The 21372-nt window shown below is 40.4% G+C and overlaps 1 protein-coding gene across 4 annotated transcripts in view; it reads left to right on the top strand.

The window, feature by feature from the left end:
* The first annotated feature begins 10119 nt into the window (after window positions 1-10119).
* The window catches only part of MRPL42 (mitochondrial ribosomal protein L42), a 28285-nt gene continuing 17032 nt past the window's right edge, over window positions 10120-21372 (top strand). The window contains exons 1-5 of one of the 4 annotated variants that reach the window (XM_055585577.1): window positions 10120-10219; window positions 10955-11029; window positions 11623-11782; window positions 17103-17166; window positions 18691-18775. In XM_055585577.1, the coding sequence (XP_055441552.1) occupies window positions 11713-11782; window positions 17103-17166; window positions 18691-18775 (219 nt within the window). In that variant the 5' untranslated portion in view covers window positions 10120-10219; window positions 10955-11029; window positions 11623-11712. Of the gene's footprint in view, window positions 10220-10951; window positions 11063-11622; window positions 11783-17102; window positions 17167-18690; window positions 18776-21372 lie in introns of all 4 variants that reach the window. The other 3 variants (XM_055585594.1, XM_055585585.1, XM_055585567.1) reach the window with 3 other exon arrangements.

The raw sequence follows: 21372 nt of genomic DNA, 5'->3' as shown, positions 1-21372 counted from the left end.
ATGGAATTTTTCGGGCAAGAATACTGAAGTGGGTTGCCATAATAGCAGAAACATATGTACTATCTACCCTGCAGGTAATATCTTAGGACATTTATACCTGAGCTCCTCAGAGTCATGGATCTTCTCTATCTTGGGCATCTCTGGATCCCTGGGACCTAGCTCAGGGCTAGATCTGCATCAGACCTCCCAAAAGGAACTGGTCAAGGAAATTAATCGATGAGTTCAGGCTGAAGATAAGCACCTGTTTGAGAACAGCTGCCTAAATTTCTCATCCATAAGTAATTGCTTACAGAAAACACAGGATGTTGATGTTCATCCCTAAACTTTTCAAGTTGACTTCCTGGAGGACAACAGAGTTGTTTTGTTTTGTTTTTTCTTTCACAAACTGTCTCATGCTTTTTAAAGACAGAGTAGATCAGTTTGGAAAATGATAGATCGGTCACCTTTAATAGAGGTCCTGTTTCCATTATGAGCAATAGTCTTCATGCAGAAGTATTTGTTGGCAATACACTTTTTGTTTCTTAACGAATAAGAAAACTGTTTCGTGGGCGATCAAGACAGAAGTATTTGTGAGAAGAGAGTTCATGAACACTGACTGGGGGAGGAAGTGGGTGGGGGAGAAAGAAATGGCTGCACACTGATTTTAGAAAAGAAAAAAAAAAAAAAAAACCCTGCTGGTTCATATTCGTGACTTCAACATAAATAGCTGAGCGCTTACAAAGTGTCAGCCCACACAATGCCAGCCTGTGAGAAGGAACCCAGTGAGGTCATCCAGGGTCATAGGAGCACTATCTCAAGGTGAAAAGACTCTGGAAAGATGAGACCTAAGAGGATCAGGGTAATAAGACTGGCCTTTTTTCACCACCTGATGCTTTACCAAGCATTTTTGAATGCCATCTTACCCACAGGAAGCTTTAAGTGCATGCATCCCTGGAGACATTAGCCCCTCATTAATTCGGGATGAAGGAGGGTATTCCTCTCTTTGGGCCAGTTCCCAGTGGAAACTAGATTCCAGAGGATGGTGACTCGAGGGTTGGCCAGAAGCCTGACTGGAACAGGAGTTCTGAGAGCAAGGCTTTTCCCCGGGCCTCCGTGTGTCACTCTTCCAGGTTCCCCAGAGAACAGTTGCCCAAGATGACTCCACCTGTGAGCGCTTACTCAGCCTACCCAGCCTAAGCTCTTTCCCCACATCTTCTCCCCTTGTGTGCCCTGCCCAGGCTTCTTGTCAGAACACTCCCATCACCTTTCTTCCTCCACCCATCACTGATCTCTCTCCAGTCCTACTGAGGTCTCAAACGCTTCTCACTTGTGTCTCTCTCTTTCTGCAGAAAACTGCCGGCCTGCTTCCAGCATGATTAGAAGTGTTTTGGAAACTTTGTTGTGCTTTCCAGTACAATGATTTGGGCTGTAATATACTCTGAAGCAGAGGTTTTCAAACTTTAGAGTGCTAATCACCTCAGGGGCTGGTGAAACACACAGGTGCAGGAGCCCTGCCCAAGATCTTGAGTGCAAGTCACAGGCGCCTGTGATTTTAACAAGCTCCCTGGGTACCACTGAGAGGTCCAAAGCTGTCCAATATTATCTGATCTGCTCCAGAAAACAAAACAGTTATAAGACCAACCTTGATTTATACTTCTCTTGTTCCTGTTTTTCTAATTCCTTTTGGCCCAATACCCATATCTTTCCTCTTATCTGTTCTAATTCACTTGGTTCAAGTGTTAGATATTCCAGATTGTTGGGGTTTTAAGTTGGTCCAGGTGTTCAGTAGTCCAGATTGTTGGGTTTTGAGGAAGCCAATAAATAAAACTTAACTTGGGTTCCTGAAATTATAACCCGTTGAAAGAGATGGAGACCAAAACATTGCCTTCATTACTAGTAAAGCTAATGGAAGAAAACAACTCTAAGTCTGCAGTACTTTGAGCTTATTAATAGTTCCCCAACCTGCTTCCCACTTGCAGGCGTAGCCATCCAATTGTTTAGCACGGTCAGGCGACTGCAGGCCCCTTAAACCAAGACAGAGGAGGTGGGCAGGCATAAGAACAGAAGACAGGCTGGGGGAAAGAAAGGAAGAAGAGAAAGAAAGGAGGAAGAAAGAGCGGAGAAAGGAAAACAGAAGGGAAAGGGAGGGAGGTAGAGAAAGAGAAGCGGGAAAGAGACAGCTGAGAGGACCCAGTTCTTTATTTTAAATTCACCAGGTAGAAAACTTACTCCTGTTACCTTCTAATCACAAAACCAACTGACATTTTCTTAACCTCCTGCTTGCTTTCTATCTCAGCTCCCCAAAGGCAACCTCAGCCCACAGTCTGGACAATCTCATCATCACTCTGAAAATCCCATGAGCCATCATACCTATGTTCTCTCTATCATTTTCACACCTTGTTGCCTTGTCACTGATGTCATGTTGCCTTTTTACCCACCCACATTCTTACTTGCTATGTGTCTAGCAGCACGTATCACCTCTTCCTGCTTTCCTTCATTCTCTACCTATTACGACGTATTAGGTCCACCCTAGGAACAGTTGTTGTTGTTGTTGTTGTTGTTTTAATGAGCAAGATAGAGGACTTGCCTGGCGGGCCAGTGGTTAAGCCTCTGTGCTTCCACTGAGATGGTGCGTGTTCAATCCCTGGTTGGGGCACTAAGATCCCACGTGCCCAGGGTTTCTGGGTGCAGGCATAGAAATTGACTCCAACTAACAGATAAGGAATTTATTGGGAGGACATCTGGTGGTTCATATGGTCACAGGGAAGGCTGCAGACCAGGCTCAAAATACAAAGGGTGCTGACATTCCGGAGCTGCACAAGGATGGGAACCTGGGGACTCACTCACCAGTTTCCTGTTGGGTGCTTCTCCCGTGCCCTCCTCCGCGTATGGTGCTCCTGAGTCCAGTGCTTCTCAGATTCAGATGCCCATTTCTGACCAGGGTGGGCTGATGTGTATGGGAGACTTGGATCTAATTGCACCTTATACTGACTTCCAAATATTATCAGCATTCAGCCCTTTCCTCACCCCCTCTTCCTGAATAGGTGTTGACACCAATTGTTTGAGACTTGGTCTGCTCAATCAGGTGCCATTCTTGCATCTCTTGCCATTCACCTCTGTTCTTGTTGTCGTTTGAGTATAATTTCGGAAAGTAGAGGACAAAAACATCTTTATACCAATAAGAGCATTTTTGGTGTTTTTGAGGTAGCTTTACTGCACAAGGAGATTATCCATAGATTAGTTTAAGTAGCATTGTTTTAATTAACATTCAATTTACTGAAATGAGAGTAAAGTCTAGTTTTTCCTTAAGTTCAATTTACAAATATTATTCTGCTTATTAGAGTAGCAACTAAAATAAAACTCTTTTAAGGAAACTTTCCATAAAAGAAAATTAAATACATGCATTTGAACTTTTAAGTTGCACCTGTAAATTTAACATACTCAATTTTCTTGTGCAGCCCTTCAATTTTTGGATAGGTAATTATGGGGTCGCAAAGAGTCGGCGGACACGACTGAGTGACTGATCTGATCTGATCTGAAACATTCCCAAACATCTAAATAATTCTTATAAATGAAAAACAATTTAAATACAGCGAATCATCTATTAAGTATTCTAACACTGCTTCCAAACAATATAATTATTTCACCCTTTTCAACATAGAATCATAAGCCTAGATCAGTCACCTAATGAAAAGTTCAAATTGGAATCACAATTTACAGAAAACACAAGAGACTTGGAAACATGTTAAAAGTTTGCCCCAAGATGTACTCACCAAAACCCAGATTGTGGGAATCTCTACCAGACAAACATTTTGTTTCTTTACCATAGAAGTGCAAGGAAAAAAGACAAAGACAAATGGGGAAGGAACTCTTAAATGAAAGGGACTTAAAACCTGATATTAAGCAATTGAAAAGTGTGGATCTAATTCGGATCTGATCAAACAAGCAAACTCAATAGAAAATATGACATTCATGAACCATTTGGAAAGTTGCATGTTGAACCCACCTGCCAATGCAGGAGACAGAAGAGATGTGGGTTCGATCCCTGGAGGTAGGGAAGATCCCTTGGAGGGAAGATTCCCTGGAGGAGGGCATGGCAATCCACTCCAGTGTTCTTGCCTGGAGAATCTCATGGACAGAGGAGCCCAGCAGGCTACAGTCCATAGGGTCACAAAGAGTGGGACACAGCTGAAGTGACTTAGTAAACAGATGCACTGAGATATTTATAGATGAAATAATAGGCTACTTGAGATTTGCTTCAAAATAATGTAGGGAAAGGTACATGGTGGGAGCATAGATGAAACAAAATTGCCCATGAGCTGATAATTGTTGAAGCCAAATGAGGGGTGTGTGGTGGTTTGTTATACTTCTATTTCTAATTTTGTATGTGTTTGAAATTTTCTGTAATAAAAAGTTTTTAAAAATTAGAATCAAAACTAATTTATCAGGTCACAAAGCAAATTTAATAGTCCAAATTCTCTTATATATTCTAAATACTTTAATATAAACACAGAAGATACTTGTTTGTGAATGTATTATGTTCTCAACCCTAACTGGAAAATAATACTACATGGTGGGTTTGATTCATGTATTTAATTATTTTTGGTTGTGCTAGGTCTTCGTTTCATGGGCTTTCTCTAGTTGCAATGAGCGGGGACTCCTTTCCGTTGTGGTGCACAGGCTTCTCATCGCAATGACTCCTCTTGTGGAACACAGGCTCTAGGGCATGCAAGCTCAGACCCTGTGGTGCTCGGGTTTAGTTGCTCAGTGGCATGTGGGATCCTCCCGGACCAGGGATCGAACCCTTGTCCGCTGCATTGGCAGGCAGATTCCTATCCACTGTACCACCAGGGAAATCCATAGGTGTGTTTGATTTATGTCATCATTTCTACACTTCATTCCAAATTCTCTGAGGAGCTAAAAGTCACTCAAAAACTGAAGGAAACAAGTAACCCCCAAGTACCTTGGGGTAACCTACACAAGCAATTTGAGATGCCTTCTAGGCTGATTGTGAGGGTGAGGTCTGGAAGTGCAGTCTTCCAGGATCTTCTTCCACACGACCTGGAAGGAGAAGCAGAGCCCCCTCTTATGGTTGCCACCCATACCCTCCAAATGGAGTGTTACCTGAATTCATGTTACACATATTACCTAATTTATCAGTGTGATGTGAGCCGCCAATCTCCTACCCAAGTTGTTTCACTTATTTGATTTATCAACATATTCAATGAAAGTATTACTGCTCAAAGCTATTCAGAATTCTTCTCCTGTTCCATTAAAACTGGAGGATCATACTGTTTATATTTAAATAACATTAAATTGGATTACCAATCTCTGGCTTTACAGTCAGAGCACCAAAAACATGCCAAGGACACTTACTCTGACATGGTGCCAAGAACTTCCCTTTCACTTTTCCAAATCCACTCTTCCCCTCATCCACTCTGTTCTCCTGGAAGTTAACCTGATTAGACGACACTGCATGGAGGGGGTTCTTTCATCTCTGGTTTCTGTTTGGTTTGGGTCAATGACAAGCCCTTGCAAGAGACTGGAGAGGGAAAGGATAGAGAAGTCAGAGTAATTATTACCCTGGATTGTTCCTGGCAAGGTCACATCAGGCTGGCGATGCCCTTCAACAGCTGACAACTCTCCTCCAGGTAGCCAACTACAGGATTCTCTCCTGGAGTCTAGGAACTGCTCCCCCTGTTTATTCCTTCTGATCTGGAAGGAACAGCCAATAGTACCAAGCCCGGGTTATACTACTACTGCTCTGAGTGATTCCACTCACACCTCCTTAAAGAATTCCTCTGTAAATAAACTGCTCGGAATGATACCGGCTGAATATGTCATTTGCTTTCTTCTGAGACTAAGTGATATACCAACTTAAAGCTAGAAATCATTATTTTCCATTTTAGACTAAGTCATTTTCTAAATTTTAATTGCATTCATTGGATTATTCCTGACAGTCAAAAGGGAAGGATTACATTTCAATGTCTAAGAAGTAGGTAATCTCTTTGGGTAAGATATTCATAAAAATTTATTACATAAGTATTTATTAACCACCTACAAGGTAAAATTGTTGCTAGTACTGATTGAGTGCTTTACTATGTGTCAGGTACTTTGCAAAGCATTTGGGAAGACCCAAAGGAAATGGCAACCCACTCCAGTGTTCTTGCCTGGAGAATCCCAGGGATGGGGCACCCTGGTGGGCTGCCGTCTCTGGGGTCGCACAGAGTCAGACACGACTGAAGCGACTTAGCAGCTGCAGCAGCAGCAGCAGCGGCACATTTGCTTACATCTCATTGTTATTGTTCAGTTGCTCATGTATTCGACGCTTTTCGACCCCACAGACTGTATGTAGCACGTCAGGTTTCCCTGTCCTTCACCATCTCCTGGAGCTTGCTCAAACTCATGTCCATTGAGCCAGTGATGCCATACAACTATCTCATCCTCTGTCGACCCCTTCTCCTCCTGCCCTCAATCTTTCCCGGCATCAGGGTTTTTCCCAGTGAGTCAGCTCTTAGCATCAGGTGGCCAAAGTATTGGAGTTTCAGCTTCAGCATCAGTCCTTCCACTGAATATTCAGGACTGATTTCCTTTAGGGTTGACTGGTTTGATCTTCTTGCAGTCCAAGGGACTCCCAAGAGTCTTCTCCGACACCACAGTTTGAAAGCATCAGTTCTTTGGTGCTCAGCCTTCTTTATGGTCCAACTCTCACATCCATACATGACTACTGGAAAAACCATAGCTTTGGCTAGACAGACCTTTGTCAGCAAAGTACTGCCTCTGCTTTTCAATATGCTGTCTAGGTTTGTCATAGCTTTTCTTCTAAGGAGCAAGCGTCTTTTAATTCCATAGCTGCAGTCACCATGCACAGTGATTTTGGAGCCCAAAAAAATAAAGTCTGTCACTGTTTACATTGTTTCCACATCTATTTGCCATGAAGTGATGGGACCAGATGCCATGATCTTAGATTTTTGAATGTTGAGTTTAAGCCAGCTTTTTCACTCTCCTTTTTCACTTTCTTCAAGAGGCTCTTTAGTTCTTCTTCACTTTCTGCCACAAGGGTGGTGTCATCTGCATATCTGAGGTTATTGATATTTGTCCCAGAAATCTTGGTTCCAGCTTGTGCTTCATCCAGATGGACATTTCTCATGATGTACTCTGCATATAAATCAAATAAGCAGGGTGACAATACACAGCCTTGATGTACTCCTTTCCCAATTTGGAACCAGTCTGTTGTTCCATGTCCAGTTCTAACTGTTGCTTCTTGACCTGTGTACATATGTCTCAGGAGGCAGGTCAGGTGGTCTGGTATTCCCATCTCTTGAAGAATTTTCCAGTTTGTTGTGAGCCACAGTCAAAGATCATAGCCAATGAAGTAGATGTTTTTCTGGAATTCTCTTGCTTTTCAATGATGCAATGGATTTTGGCAATTTGACCTCTGGTTTGTCTGCCTTTTCTAAATTCAACTTGTACATCTGGAAGGTTTCAGTTCATGTACTGTTGAAGACTAGCTTGAAGGATTTTGAACATTACCTGGTCAGCATTTGAAATGAGAGCAGTTCTATGGTAGTTTGAACATTGTTAGGCATTGCCTTTCTTTGGGATTGGAGTGAAAACTGACATTTTCCAGTCCTGTGGCCACTGCCGAATTTTTCAAATTTTCTGGCATATTGAGTGCAACACTTCAACAGCATCATCTTTTAGGAGTTGAAATAGCTCAGCTGGAATTCCATAACCTCCATTAGCCTTGTTGATACATAGTGATGCTTCCTTCCTAAGGCCCACTTGACCGTGCACTCCAGGATGTCTGGCTGTAGGTGAGTGATCACACCATCATGGTTGTCTGGGTCATGAAGATCTTTTTTGTATAGTTCTTCTGTGTATCCTTGCTACCTCTTAATATCTTCTGCTTCTGTTCGGTCCATATATCTCATTGGCCAGCACTTAAGTCACATGACCACTCCTATGTTTGAAAGGGAGGCTAGGAAATGTAGATTTTAAAATTCAGAATAGATGTATACTCAGTCAAAGATTAGGGGTTCTATTAATATGGAGGAAAGGGAGAAAGAACTTAACAGTTTTTGGTGTAAATTTCTTATGGTTTCTGGTGGGATCATTTATCAATGCTATTAAACGTATGTAATTTATTTTAACAAGGCAAGGAAACACTTCTTAAGGAGAATACTCAATGTGTACTAGAAAAACAAGGTCTTATTTTTTGGTTAAGTTCAAATATATGTGTTCTTTTAGAAAGTTTTTTTTATATATTACCTGCCAAGAGTGAAATACTTCTCAAAAATATAAAATAGATCTGCCTTTGTCGCCAGCTTCATCACTTTTGTTGGCACTCTGTATTCTAGTCACATTGAGCTCAGTTTTGTTTCTTGAAAGGATCTTGTACTGCTCCCTACCATAAGGCCCTTAATCAAGGCTGTTCTCTCTTGTATTCTTCATCTTCACGACTTCTACCCTTCCTTCACATTTCTGCTTACATTTATATCCACAGGGGAAACTTTCCTAACCATAACAGACTAGTCAGACACCAATATGATCATAACCAATAGTTATATGGTTCATAGCATTTTTTCCAAGGCACTCAAGACAATGATAATAAATTACTTATACAATTATACATTTACTTTCTGCAGTTCCCACTTGATGTGAAATCTCTAAATACATAGACTGTTATTCAGGTGTTTGGTACATCTAATAAGTGCTCAGTAAATATTTGTAGAATGAATGAGTGCAGTAGAATTAATTTAAAATTTAGGAGTTGCATAAAAGCAACTAATAATGAAAAAGCTTTATACTGTGAGAATCTCTGATCATCTAAATAAGTCCTGATGATCTCCAGGAGGCTTGCAGTTTGAAACTGACAATATTTAAGGTGTTTGTAGGAAAGACTTTCATGATACACAGGTAAGTGGAATAAAGGTATATTAGAAAAGATAGTCTAGGGTGCATGTATGTGTGTTTATTGATATATGTATGAATATATTAACAGTAATAAAAGAAAAACTAAACATAATGTGTTTGTGTGAAAGAGAGGGAGACTGAAGAAGAATCAGGCTGGCAGGTTCATGTCTCAGCTCCATTACTGGCCACAGGACTTTAAAACAGTACACATAATGTGTCTGATAACTGTTAGCTACTATCATAGTACAAATACACAAAAAGGCAAAAAGTGCAAGATTACACATCAAAATGTTAGCATGTTGGAAATTAGTTTTAAAACTGCTGACACTGAACTCCACATTTATGAAACTCTTCCTGACACTCTAAGACTGTGTCTTCTTGGTTTTCACACTGCCTCTCTCCGGATGCTTCTGAGAGGCCCTCGCTGGCTGTCCTCCTCCACCGGACCGCTAAACGTTGGAATTTCCTGGCTAGGTTCTGGGTACTTTTCTTTTTTTTTCTACACTCACTCCTTATGTGCACAGGCCCATGGCTGGTTTCTTTTCTTGTCTCAGCTTTGTGAACCTTTCTTCGCCCCACTGAGCCTCCCTGTTGGTCATTGGTTCCCACTCGGCTCACAGCCATCGAGATGTGTCCTGTGGAATCCTCTTTGATCCGTCTCTCTTCAGCTCTGCGCAGTGAATGTTTGACGAGTCCATTGATCGTTCCTTCCAATCTGTTTCTCCTCCCTGTCTTCCCCTACAGCATAGTCCGCAAAGACATTATAGAGTGGCCTTTTCTTCCCTCTAAGATCCAAGGCAACGTTCAGGATTCAGCACATGTCTTCCTCTCATAATAAATAACCAGCACCGTTCTCAAAACATAATGCTGGGCTTTTAGGTTGAAGGGTTGCCCCGCTTCCCCATGTCAAACGCTAAATCCAACGCCACTACTCCTTCAATGCTTCTCTGAAATGTCTCTTTCCGTAGGAAACCTAATTCATCCGAGGATGGATCTCAAGTTGCTCCGATTATGGTATAAACTTAAAAAAGATAGTGTTTGTTACTTTCTTAAGGATATGACTGGGGAACAGTGAATTTGTTTTTGGAGATAGTGCTAGTAAACTTGCTGGCGAACTGCTGCAACTAAACCCGGGAGCAGGTTGGATGAATCCCCGCTCCGCAGCCCCCCGCCGCCGCGCACCCCCAACCCCGGCACCTTGGGTTCCTTCCGGGGGAGACTACATTTCCCAGAGTGCCCCGCGGGCCAGGAAGGCGCGTGGAGTTGTGCCGCCTAGAGCCGGGACGGAGGCAAGATGGCGGCTTCGCGGTGAGCAGCAGTTCAGGTAACCGCTGCCCTCTCCTTTTCCCGTCTAGGGGTCCCTAGAAGCTCGGGGGGCCCAGAGGCTTATTGGCAAGTGTTGAGGTCTCCTATCTCCCATCCTACGGCAGGATAAAGCCTCTGGCATTACCAGACTCAGTCTGTCTTGCAGAAGGGCCGGCGTGTGTCCTCTCGCTTCCTGGGGGAGCTACGCTCCAGGTGCAAGGTGCTAGTTCTGAAAGCCTATTTTTCAAACCTCAGCCCCTCTCAGGCTTCCCGCAACCCTGTATTCTTCAGAGTTGAACTCCAAGCCAAGGGATATACCCTCTGAATTCTCTTTTTGAGGTGAATAATCTGATCCCTGGGTTTCAGACAGAATGTCGTTTAAAACGTTCTGTTCCTCAGTTCGTAGTTAGAAATAGGGGTTTGCGTTTCCTCCATTCCACCTATTAAGCAGCGGTCAAGTGGGCGGACAAACCATTTGACTTCTCTGAGCCTAGGTTCTTAGTTTTTCAAGTGGAGATGCCTAACTTCTACACTTGTGAAAGAGCATATAATGTATAGGAAAATGGGTTATAAACTGTAGAAAGGAACTCAGGGATGTCAGTGCTAATGTACTGACAGAGCAAGGAGTCAGCTGCATAGTTTAGCAACCAAGACTGATAAAATACGATTTTATCACTGCAGGGATGGGGGTGTGGGGAATAGTCATCGAATAGTCAGTTGCAAACGAGTGATATATATCATTTCTTCACAGCAGCCTGGAGTTGTTTCCCCGCGTTTTACCGTGGAAGGAACAGGGAGGATTGCTTAATGACTCGCCCAGACTTTCCCGGTTTGTAAATGATTGACTCTGAAGCTCTTGGAAGCAAGTTATTTAAATTTTGTACTTTGATTAAATCATGAATCAAAATAAAGATACTTCCCATGATTAATATGAGAGTAAGATGAATGGTAGTGAAAGCACCTTGGAAAGCTAGAAATCTCATACACGGGGCTTTAGCATAGGATGTTTATGTGTGTTTCTCTAAGTCAGTATTTAATAAGCCACGGCTGGGTCATCTTGTTTAATATGTCATTTAATCAGAAACAATACCATTGTAAGAGATGTAATAAGATCTTGTCTTTGGTACCTGGGAAGTTGTACACTGACTCATTAGCTTTATGAAAGGAATATGCTCTGTGTACGTGTGACTGACTGTTTCTAAGAGTAATTACACATTGGCTGTGCAGTCATTGAATAGTAATAACTATAACATCTGATGATGTTGCTCTTTGTCCTATATTGCCTGGAAACGGAAAGTTGTTTAAAAAGTTTTGCATTAGTGTCTATGGTTTTAGGTAGTGATCTTATTTTGTGGTGTTCAGTGTGTTGTGTCGCTTCAGTTTATCATAGGTAGCACTGATTTTTCTTTATCTCTCATGCAGGGGTGAAGATTGTTATATCTAGAAGCAGATTTTAAAAGCAGTTTCTCTTCAAATCATCTTTATACCACCTGATAAGCATTTTGATTCACCATGGCATTGGCAGCAGTAAAATGGGCAATATCAAGCAGAAGTATCTTGAAACATTTATTTCCAGTTCAAAGTAAGTTGGGTGTTGTTTTTTTTTAATGTTAAGAGATTTTAAACTTTTTCAAATATTATAATATCATAATATGTGTTCACTGAAGAAAATTTACAGTGTTTAGTTATTGTATATGCTTGATATTATATAGGAGGCATATGTATTCCACATATTGTATAATGTGGAAAGATCCTTGTATAGAAAGGGGTGTATGTCAGACAGTATCTATTTTATGATCTAATTTGTGCATTTGAAAGATGATTGACCCGTATATGTATATCAACATTTATAAATGAAGAGTTAAAGATGTGGACCAAGTAAGTTATCTTTGTAGACCACAAGTGGGATTTAACTGAGGCCAAGGGAAGGACTAATAAAGAGGAACTTTTTCTGGTTTGAATTACTTATGTTTTCACATACTGCTTTTTTTTTTAAAAGTATTTCTTTATTTACGTATTTATTTGGCTCTGCTGGGTCTTTGTTGCTGCTCAGGCTTTTTCTCTAGTTGCAGAGACCAGGGGCTACTCTTTGTTCGGTGCTCAGGCTTCTTCTTGAGGTGGCTTTTCTTGTTGTGGAGCAAGGGCTCTAGGGCACTCGGGCTTCAGTAGTTGAAGCTCCTGGGCTCTAGAACACAGGCTCAGTAGTTGTGGTGCTAGGGTTTAGTTGCTCCCTGGCAGGTGGGATCTTCCGCAACAAGGGATTGAACCCATGTCTCCTGTATTGGCAGGCAGATTTTTTATCACTGAGCCACCATGGAAGTCCTCATATACTACTTTTTTGGCAGTTCTTAAAATTAGCAAATAAGGGCCAAATGTACAATTCCATCTTACAAATATGATTATTGTTAATATTTTGGTGTATTTGTATTTTTTCTATGTAATTTTTTTTTAATGTAATGTCTTCCTTTTCTGAAGAAACAGTGTAATACTTTATTCAAAGCCTAGTAATACATGTTTGATAGTCAAAACATTGACCTATATAAATAAACAGGCAATTAAAAGCTTATTTCCCAACCAACCTTCTTTTCTCTTCCCTTTTCCTCTGTTTGTGAAATGCATTCTCCAATTTCTAAAGCAGACATGGTTAGAATGCTACAGTAGGTTTTCTTTTTCATGTTTAGCTAGTCAGCCAACATTTTTACTCATCTCTGCCCAATCTTAATCTCTTTGTTCATGTTTCCTGTTGACTACCATTTGTAATTGAACATTTCTATTGGAAGGACTGATACTAAAGCTGAAACTCCAATACTTTGGCTACCTCATGTGAAGAGTTAACTCATTGGAAAAGACTCTGATACTGGGAGGGATTGGGGGCAGGAGGAGAAGGGGACGACAAAGGATGAGATGGCTGGATGGCATCACCGACTTGATGGACATGAGTTTGAGTGAACTCCGGGAGTTGATGATGGACAGGGAGACCTGGTGTGCTGCGATTCATGGGGTCGCAAAGAGTCGGACACGACCAAGCAAGTGAGCTGAACTGATTGAGTTAAGAGGAAAAGAGTTATTTGAAGACTAGTGGGTTAAAAACTATATAAATAAAAGTACAATTAAGTAAACAGAGGATGAGATTGCTAAGAGTCTTTAGATACACACTAAAATCAGTGAAAACAAAACTGCAGTCAGCCCTTGATTACCTAGGAGCATTTGTTGTTGAGAACCTGGGGAGAGAGCTCTGCTGCAATTAGTCTCTCTTTTGCCCTGATAGGAACTCAGCCCCAGGGCTGATGGGAAATCAGGCCTAATCAATTTTTACCTAGTCCATGTCCTGAAACAGCAGTTTGTCCTCACTCAGGTTAATCTGAAAACCAGTTAATCTGCCCATGGCAAAGTTAAAAATGTCTATGTAGACTTCACCAGTTGGGCTATCCCAGAAAATAACTCCATCATCACTCAGTCATCCTAATAATCATGGACTACCTAACCTCTTGCATCCTGAAGCCCCTTATTCTACACAATTTGTATTATTACTAGTGAAGGTAAAATATTATTATTACTGTTGCTATTGATATTTTAAACAAAAGGGAAGGATGTTAAAAGATTAGAGGCAAAGCAAACAGTTATTGGAAAATTCAACAAGCACAAATAAAAAGGCCTTCCTGTACTCTGAAAGGAACATTTAAAACCTTTTGAAATATATAGCCACTCTGAAAAATTTTCAACTTTTAAGCACCTTAAGTCTTTTGATGTTTACAGCTTTGAATTTTACAATAATTTACTTATCATGTGGTGATATTCTCTTTCTGAAGATGAAGGAGCGTGAGTTCTCTGGCCCTCAGAAACTCAACCAAATTGCATATCTGATAAATTAGAGCTAAGGTCAAAACTGTGTCTTTTCAATATACTTTCTGCTATACTGTCTGTGTTGAAGTAATTTAAGATAATAAAGCATTTGAAAATGAATAGGACTATCAGCTTTTACAGATCATATCATAATGCAATTAAACTGTGTGTGTGTATAAATATATACATAAAACAGGAAAAGTCTTTGAGATGTGGAGAACTGACTCTCATGGGAGATTCTTTTTGGCATATTGAGTTGCTTTGGATTGATTGACGTTAACTTTGCCATCAGTCCTAATTATGCCTTTAGAACTTCTGATACTTAACCATATCTAGAATTTTTCTCTTGCTAAAATGTCAAATAAGTTTTTTTGAGTATTAATTATACAGAAATTAACATTTCAGAGGCAGTTTAGCAGTCTCTTCTTTTTTATTAAGCATGATAGGGGGCACAGTAATAAGCAGGATGTTCATTTAAGAATTTATTTAGACTCGTAGTTAAAATAGACAACTATGGAAACAATACCTGGAATAGAAGGTAGAATGTATGTGTCATGAGGGTACAAACAAATGTCTGTAAGTGCAGAGGAGAAATTTTGCAGTTTCTGTTGAACTGAAAGTCTTGTTGTCTTGAGTTTTCCCTCTTGCCTACCTAAAAATGGTAAATTCTCTCTGTCCTTCCTCTGCCACCCAACCCTCTTTTCTTTCAGCAAGCATGTAGATCACTTAGCTAGTTTGTATTCAGAGAATACAAATGACTTTTAATACTAATCCATACATAGTTAAGAAGATCCCCAACAGTGTCAAACAAGAAAATAAAATATGTATAAATGATTTTTATGTTACCCTCTGATTTGTATTAATGAGTACACTTCTGTATTAGCACAAATAATGAAAATTAATAAATCTTTTGAAAGATGAGGTTATATTTCTAATTCTTCGTATTTTTGTTATCTTTACATCAATGGAATTGTGGGGTCAACATTTTGCTGAAGAATCTTGTGAGTTTTGTTAAGGTACTTTTTAATGTATTCGAGTAAGGATTTATATTTAGAACTCTTGCTGCTGCTGCTGCTGCTAAGTCACTTCAGTCGTGTCCGACTCTGTGACCCCATAGACGGCAGCCCACCAGGCTTCCCTGTCCCTGGGATTCTCCAGGCAAGAGTACTGGAGTGGGTTGCCATTTCCTTCTCCAATGCATGAAAGTGAAAAGTGGAAGTGAAGTCACTCGGTCGTGTCCAACTCTAGTGACCCCCTGGACTGCAGCCTACCAGGCTCCTCCGTCCATGGAATTTTCCAGGCGAGAGTACTGGAGTGGGGTGCCATTGCCACTCTTAAGTATATACAGTCCTTGGGGAAAGGAGAGGTATACAAAGATGGAAAATGCAACTTTGTTTAGACATCTCTGATACATGTAAATAACTGGTGCATTGAAAAAAAAGACCACAGAGATGGTATAGCAATGTTGTATGGAGCGTTGGTTGTGGAGTATGCAGAATAGACAGCTCTTCTGTGATGGGGGTTGTTGGGCAGGGAAAAGGGAAAAAGAATTTCATGGAAGAGTAGCATTTGACTTTTGAAAGATGAGTGGTATTTGAACCAAGTTGGGATGGCATTCCATACCGAGGAGCAAGAGACTAGTTGAGAGAAGTTGATCTCTACAGAAGATTTATTCAGAATTTTTTTTAACCATACTGAACTACATTTTTCCTTTATATTTAAAAGAATTATCATTACTCTGGATGTAGAGAAACCTTTTACAAACCGTTAAAAAAATATGGCTTTTGAATTTGCTGCTGCTGCAGCTAAGTCAGTTCAGTCGTGTCCAACTCTGTGCAACCCAATAGACGGCAGCCCGCCAGGCTCCCCCGTCCCTGGGATTCTCCAGGTAAGAACACTGGAGTGGGTTGCCATTTCCTTCTCCAATGCATGAAAGTGAAAAGTGAAAGTGAAGTCGCTCAGTCATGTCCAACTCTTAGCGACCCCATGGACTGTAGCCCACCAGGCTCCTCCATCCATGGGATTTTCCAGGCAAGAGGACTGGAGTGGGGTGCCATTGCCTTCTGTGTTTGAATTTGCAGGTATTCTTAAAAAAAGGAAATGTCAGCATTTTGATTAAGAAAAGTTGATTTTGAAGTTTATTTTGTATTTTGTCACTTAAACACTCCCCTTTTATGGACCGTGCACTCCAGTTGCACTAAAGTTTTTATTTATTTATTTGACTGTGCTCCGTGGCTTGAAGGATCTTAATTCCCTGACTAGGGATCAAACCCAGCCCCTGGCAGTGAATGCACCAAGTCCTAAACACTGGACCGCCAGGGAATTCCCAACACCAAAGTTTTATGTTCTTTCTTTCCTTTGATTGTTGGCACTTTTTATTACCTCTCTAAGGAACTTTGTCGGAGAAGGCCAATGGCACCCCACTCCAGTCCTCTTGCCTGTAAAATCTCCATGGAAGGAGGATCCTGGTGGGCTGCAGTCCATGGGGTCGCTAAGAGTTGGACGCGACTGAGCAACTTCACTTTCACTTTTCACTGTCATGCATTGGAGAAGGACATGGCAACCCACTCCAGTGTTCTTGCCTGGAGAATCCCAGGGATGGGGGAGCCTGGTGGGCTGCCGTCTATGGGGTCGCACAGAGTCAGACATGACTGAAGTGACATAGCAGCAGCAAGGAACGTTGTACTTATCCATTAATAACTCCAGTTTACTGCTTCATCCTTCAGAACACCCTAAAGATCATCTGCACTGGAAAAGTGTTCTTGAGCCCATACTCCTGTTTTGTGACTTGTTGGTGTGCCCCTTCGACTTCCAGTTCTTCTGTGCTAACAGGGCTTATCTTTGTATTGGAGTTGTTCGTTTACGTGTCCCTCTCTTGCCGGGTTTGAACCTTTTTTGAGGGCAGGATCTTAACTTGCTGAATCCTTAGCTCCAAGTACAGCCCTACTTCGTAGTGAATATAGTGAATATTGGTTGAATGGGTAAAACTAACTTTACATTTGTGTGAGAACATATGCTCAAATGAACTAAATCCATTTTACTGTTTGGGGTTTTTGCAGACGGAGCCTTATATTGTGTTGGTCACAAATCTACGTATTCTTCTCTTCCAGATGACTATAATTGGTATGTATTGAAATCCAATTGGGAAAAAAAAAAATGAGTCTCTTAGCTCTATCTGAAATGATTGTTTTATTTCTTGTTTTGGTATTTCTGCTTTCTTTTCTGACTGTTCTTTCTTTAATTTTGTTTTTAAAAAATATTTCAGTGATCTTATTTACCCAGTGTCTGGACTTATAAATGTTTTAAATAAAAATCATTTATCATTGTGTTTCAGTGAATACTTCATTTGTTCTAAGACAGATGTGCTGATAGAAATGCTGTCTTTTCTTCCTGAAGCATTCTTTAGTTTTTTTGAAAAGTTAATTACTTTTATGATTTTCTCTTAGAGTTCTTATCCATTAGCTTAAACAATTATTTATCTTATGTTTTGTTGATGTTGAATAATCTTAAATTGTAAATATTTAATTTAACCACAAATTATTTGGTACTTATTCAGTTCTAGTCAGTATTCTAAGAGCTAGGAGTAGCATATGAATGGAATGTTATCCTTTATAGCAGAGTCCTATGTGCAGAAGCTACAACATTTTTTTTCCTTAAGTTACTTTTTTTAAAAAAATAATTTTATTATTTATTTTTGGCTATGCTGGGTCTTTGTTGATTTGCCTGGGCATTCTTGAGTTGCAGTGAGCAGGGGCTTCATTGCTGTGTGCCGGCTTCTCATCTTGATGGCTTCTCTTGTGGAGCACGGGCTCTAGGCACGGGGGTCACAGTAGTTGGAGCTACGGGGCTCTAGAGCATGTGGGCTTCTGTAGTTGTGGCGCAGTGGGCTTAGTTGCTTCGTGGTATCTGGGATCCTCCCGGACCAAGGATCAAACCCCCGTCACCTGCATTGGCAGGCAGATTTATTTTATCACTTAAGAAACCAGGAAAGCCCCACGAAGTTGTTTTATTGTGAATTTTAGTAAAAATATATTTTCTTATCTCTTGACACCAGTTTTAATTGTAAATTTAGTAAGTATTAGGATAGTGATGCAATAAGACTAGATAATAGGTGGCACTTTTTGAACCTGAAAAGATTGAATCTTACATGTTCTGCATTATGCCGAGGGCGCTTGGAGAAATGCTGATCTAGAAAAAGTGTTCAGCTACAGTCTTTATGATTGGAAATTCAGGTGATCCTTTACCTGGAAGATTATGTATTTTGCTGATCTTCAGCTTTACTAATTCAAGTAATCTTACAGCTTTTTGAAGGTAGCTTTTAGATAAGGAAAGGAAGTTCTATTAATAGTGATGAGTGAACATGAAGATCTCTTCCAAAGATTTGGAGAACAAACTAACAAAACAAGTAATTCAAAGGATAATAGATAAAATCATGGGTAATGGGGTTATTGTGGTAGTTAAATTGGCATATTTTGTGGGATGGTCTGAATTGTCTCCTGTGATACGGGTACCTCCTTTGCCAGTCCAGGGACACGGCGTTTATTCTTCAGGGATTGGTGATTAACAGATTTGAGCTCTAATACTCATTTTGCCTTGAATACAGTATAAATCTGTCTCTGAAACGTTCATTCTTCTTTTTTTTTTAAGCAAAGTAGAGCTTGCTCTGACATCTGATGCCAGGACAATAGTATGCTACCACCCTTCTGTGGACATTCCATATGAACACACAAAAGTATGTATAAGCAGATCTCTTATGATTTTTAATTTGCTGTTGAAAATACACTTCTTTACAGTGTCCAAAGAGAAGGGAATTGTTTGATTTTCTTTATTTGGTGTTGATCGTCTTTTGGCTTTTTTATTTTACTGTTTTGATTTTTCTCTTCCTCTTTCTCTAAAGATTTTTTTCAATACACAAAGTGAACTATTTAAACACAATTATGGCATCGATTTTCTTGCCTAAAATTTGGCAGATTACTGACTAGGGATCAAACACACTTAGTATAAATTTTAAAAACACAGTGCGCCATGCTACTGTATACTGCAGTCTAATAAATTATGAGAAGTTTGTATTTTAGAGTGCTGTTTCATAACTTTTATATTGTGTTGGTTCTGATCATCCTTTAATGTTTGGTGAATTTCTTCCTGTTTTTGGTTAATTTTGTCTAATGGGCCAACAAGGGCGTAATTTTAAGTGGCCTAGTTTAATTAATGTTTTCCATATTTCTTCAAAAGCGAAGCACTAGATAAAGGAGGCTTTGTTTTTACTTTAATACAATTTATTTAACTTGACCCAAGTCTTTATTTATTATTTTATGTATGAATTGCTTTCTCTTTTTTCTTTAAGCCTTCTTCTACTATATTTGGTAATGTTTGATTTGCTTTTTGAGGAAAAAATACTTAAGTAATTCATCACATGATGCATCTAGTGGTAGCTGTTTTTAAAAATCATGATTAAGTCTAGAGTACTGATTTGATAGAAAAAATTAATTTTAGTTTGCTATTTTGTATTCTCTCTTTAATTTTGTCATTTTGTCTGCCTACCTTCTATTCTAGCTAGATATCATAGGCAGTAATTTTGTACCTTTTCTGTTTCATTTCTTTGAACAGTTTTTAGAAAACAGGTGTAAGTCACTGGCTTTTGGCCTGTAACCTCTAGCTCGTACTGTACTGTGTCTTTTCCCATTTTTATTTTGTATTATTTTTCTGGTTATGTGCTTTATTCCTGTGTTAGCAGTTATACTAAAAAGCCCAAGATTGTGTGGTCTTTTCTCACTATCCAGGTTCTCATCTCCATATAGCTCTTCGCATCCCTGCATCTGACACTTTTCCTGTCCTTCCCAACTCTTAAAACATCTGCATTCTATTAAAACTTGCTATCTTTATAAAGTCTCTCAGAACCTTAACTACTAGAACATTGCTTTCGCCTTCTGACTCTTAAAAGAAACTTGGCTGTGCCCTGGCCCCATTGCTTCCTTAGCACTCTTAAGTAGTTATGCTTTCTCTCCTAAACCCTTTTACTACTGAGCCTAGAGATAGAACAGATGTCCCTGTGGCTCTTCACTGTCATATCCAGATCATCTTTCCTCCTCCCTAACGGTTTCTAGCTTGCTTTGTAGTTTGGATCATTAAATCATGCTGTCTCCTTAACTTTTTTTTTTTTGCTGTCATCCTGTAGTTCACTTTTCATCCTCCCTTCCCCATCCCTCCACTCTTCTTTGAAGATTTTAAATGTACTTTCATACTCAGCAACACTGTTTGTATCCTAATTCTTTGTTATTTCAGTGTCCGTGTAGATGATCGGTCTCCTACCCCAGCCTCTGACTTCTTGACCTTTTATCCCTATAGCAGCCCCCACTCCCATGGTTGTTCCTGCCACTGTGCTGTGCTTAGTTGCTCAGTGGTGTTCGATTCTTTGCGACCCCATGGACTGTAGCCTGCCAGGTCTTCTGTCCATAGGGATTCTTCAGGCAAGAATATTAGAGTGGGTTGGCCGTTCTCTTCTCCAAGGGGTCTTCCCAACCCAGGGATCAGACCCAGGTCTCCCGTATTACAGGTGGATTCTCTATCGTCTAAGCCTCCAGGGAAGCCCATGGTAGTTTTCTAGAGAGGTTTTAATCACAAATAATTCTTCCTCCCAATCTAGATGTTTAAGAATTCCATTAGTGTGCTACCAGCTCCTCCTAGTTTCCCAGCTCCAAGAATAATTTATTCCCTCATTAAGACCTCCATCGATTGATGGAACCATGTTTTTGCAGTCCTTTTCATATCTCATACATTCTCCTTACCTGGGATCGATTCCATGGTCGTCATCGTCATCACTCCCTTGCATACATACCCGTCTCTGTTTCTTTTTTTGTTGCCCTTCCTTTGCTGTATCAGTTGTCTCCTTTCCGGTGTCCTCAGTATCCCTCTCTCTAGTCTAGGAGATCACTCCTGTGAGGTCACACATAATCCCTCTACACAGTGGATTCTCTGCTGTTCTTTAAGGTAGATACTTAGGAAGCTCCTGCCTCAGGGCCCATGTAGTTACTGCTTCCTCTGCCTTAATGCTGTAGTTTATTACCTCTCCTTGAGATCTTTCCTTATTTGTTACCTAGAGAGACCTTCCTTGGCCACTGCATTTAAAGTAGTACCCCTGCCCCTGGAGTCCCTGTTGTCCTTCTTTGCTTTGCTTTTCTCAATAGCATTTGTCATTTCTGGCACAATGGATGTTTTCCTGCTATTCTCTGCGTCTCCCTTCATTAAAATGTAAGCTCCATGAGGACAGGGCCTTGTCTGTTTTGTTGTATTTTTTGCCATATCATCAGCACCTGGAAAACCTTTGTACTT

This window comes from Bubalus kerabau, chromosome 1 (genome assembly GCF_029407905.1).
Source record: "Bubalus kerabau isolate K-KA32 ecotype Philippines breed swamp buffalo chromosome 1, PCC_UOA_SB_1v2, whole genome shotgun sequence".
In the NCBI taxonomy this organism is placed as follows: Eukaryota; Metazoa; Chordata; class Mammalia; order Artiodactyla; family Bovidae; genus Bubalus; species Bubalus kerabau.
Note: the sequence above shows the minus strand (reverse complement) of the source record. Positions and strands in the feature narration are given on the sequence as shown.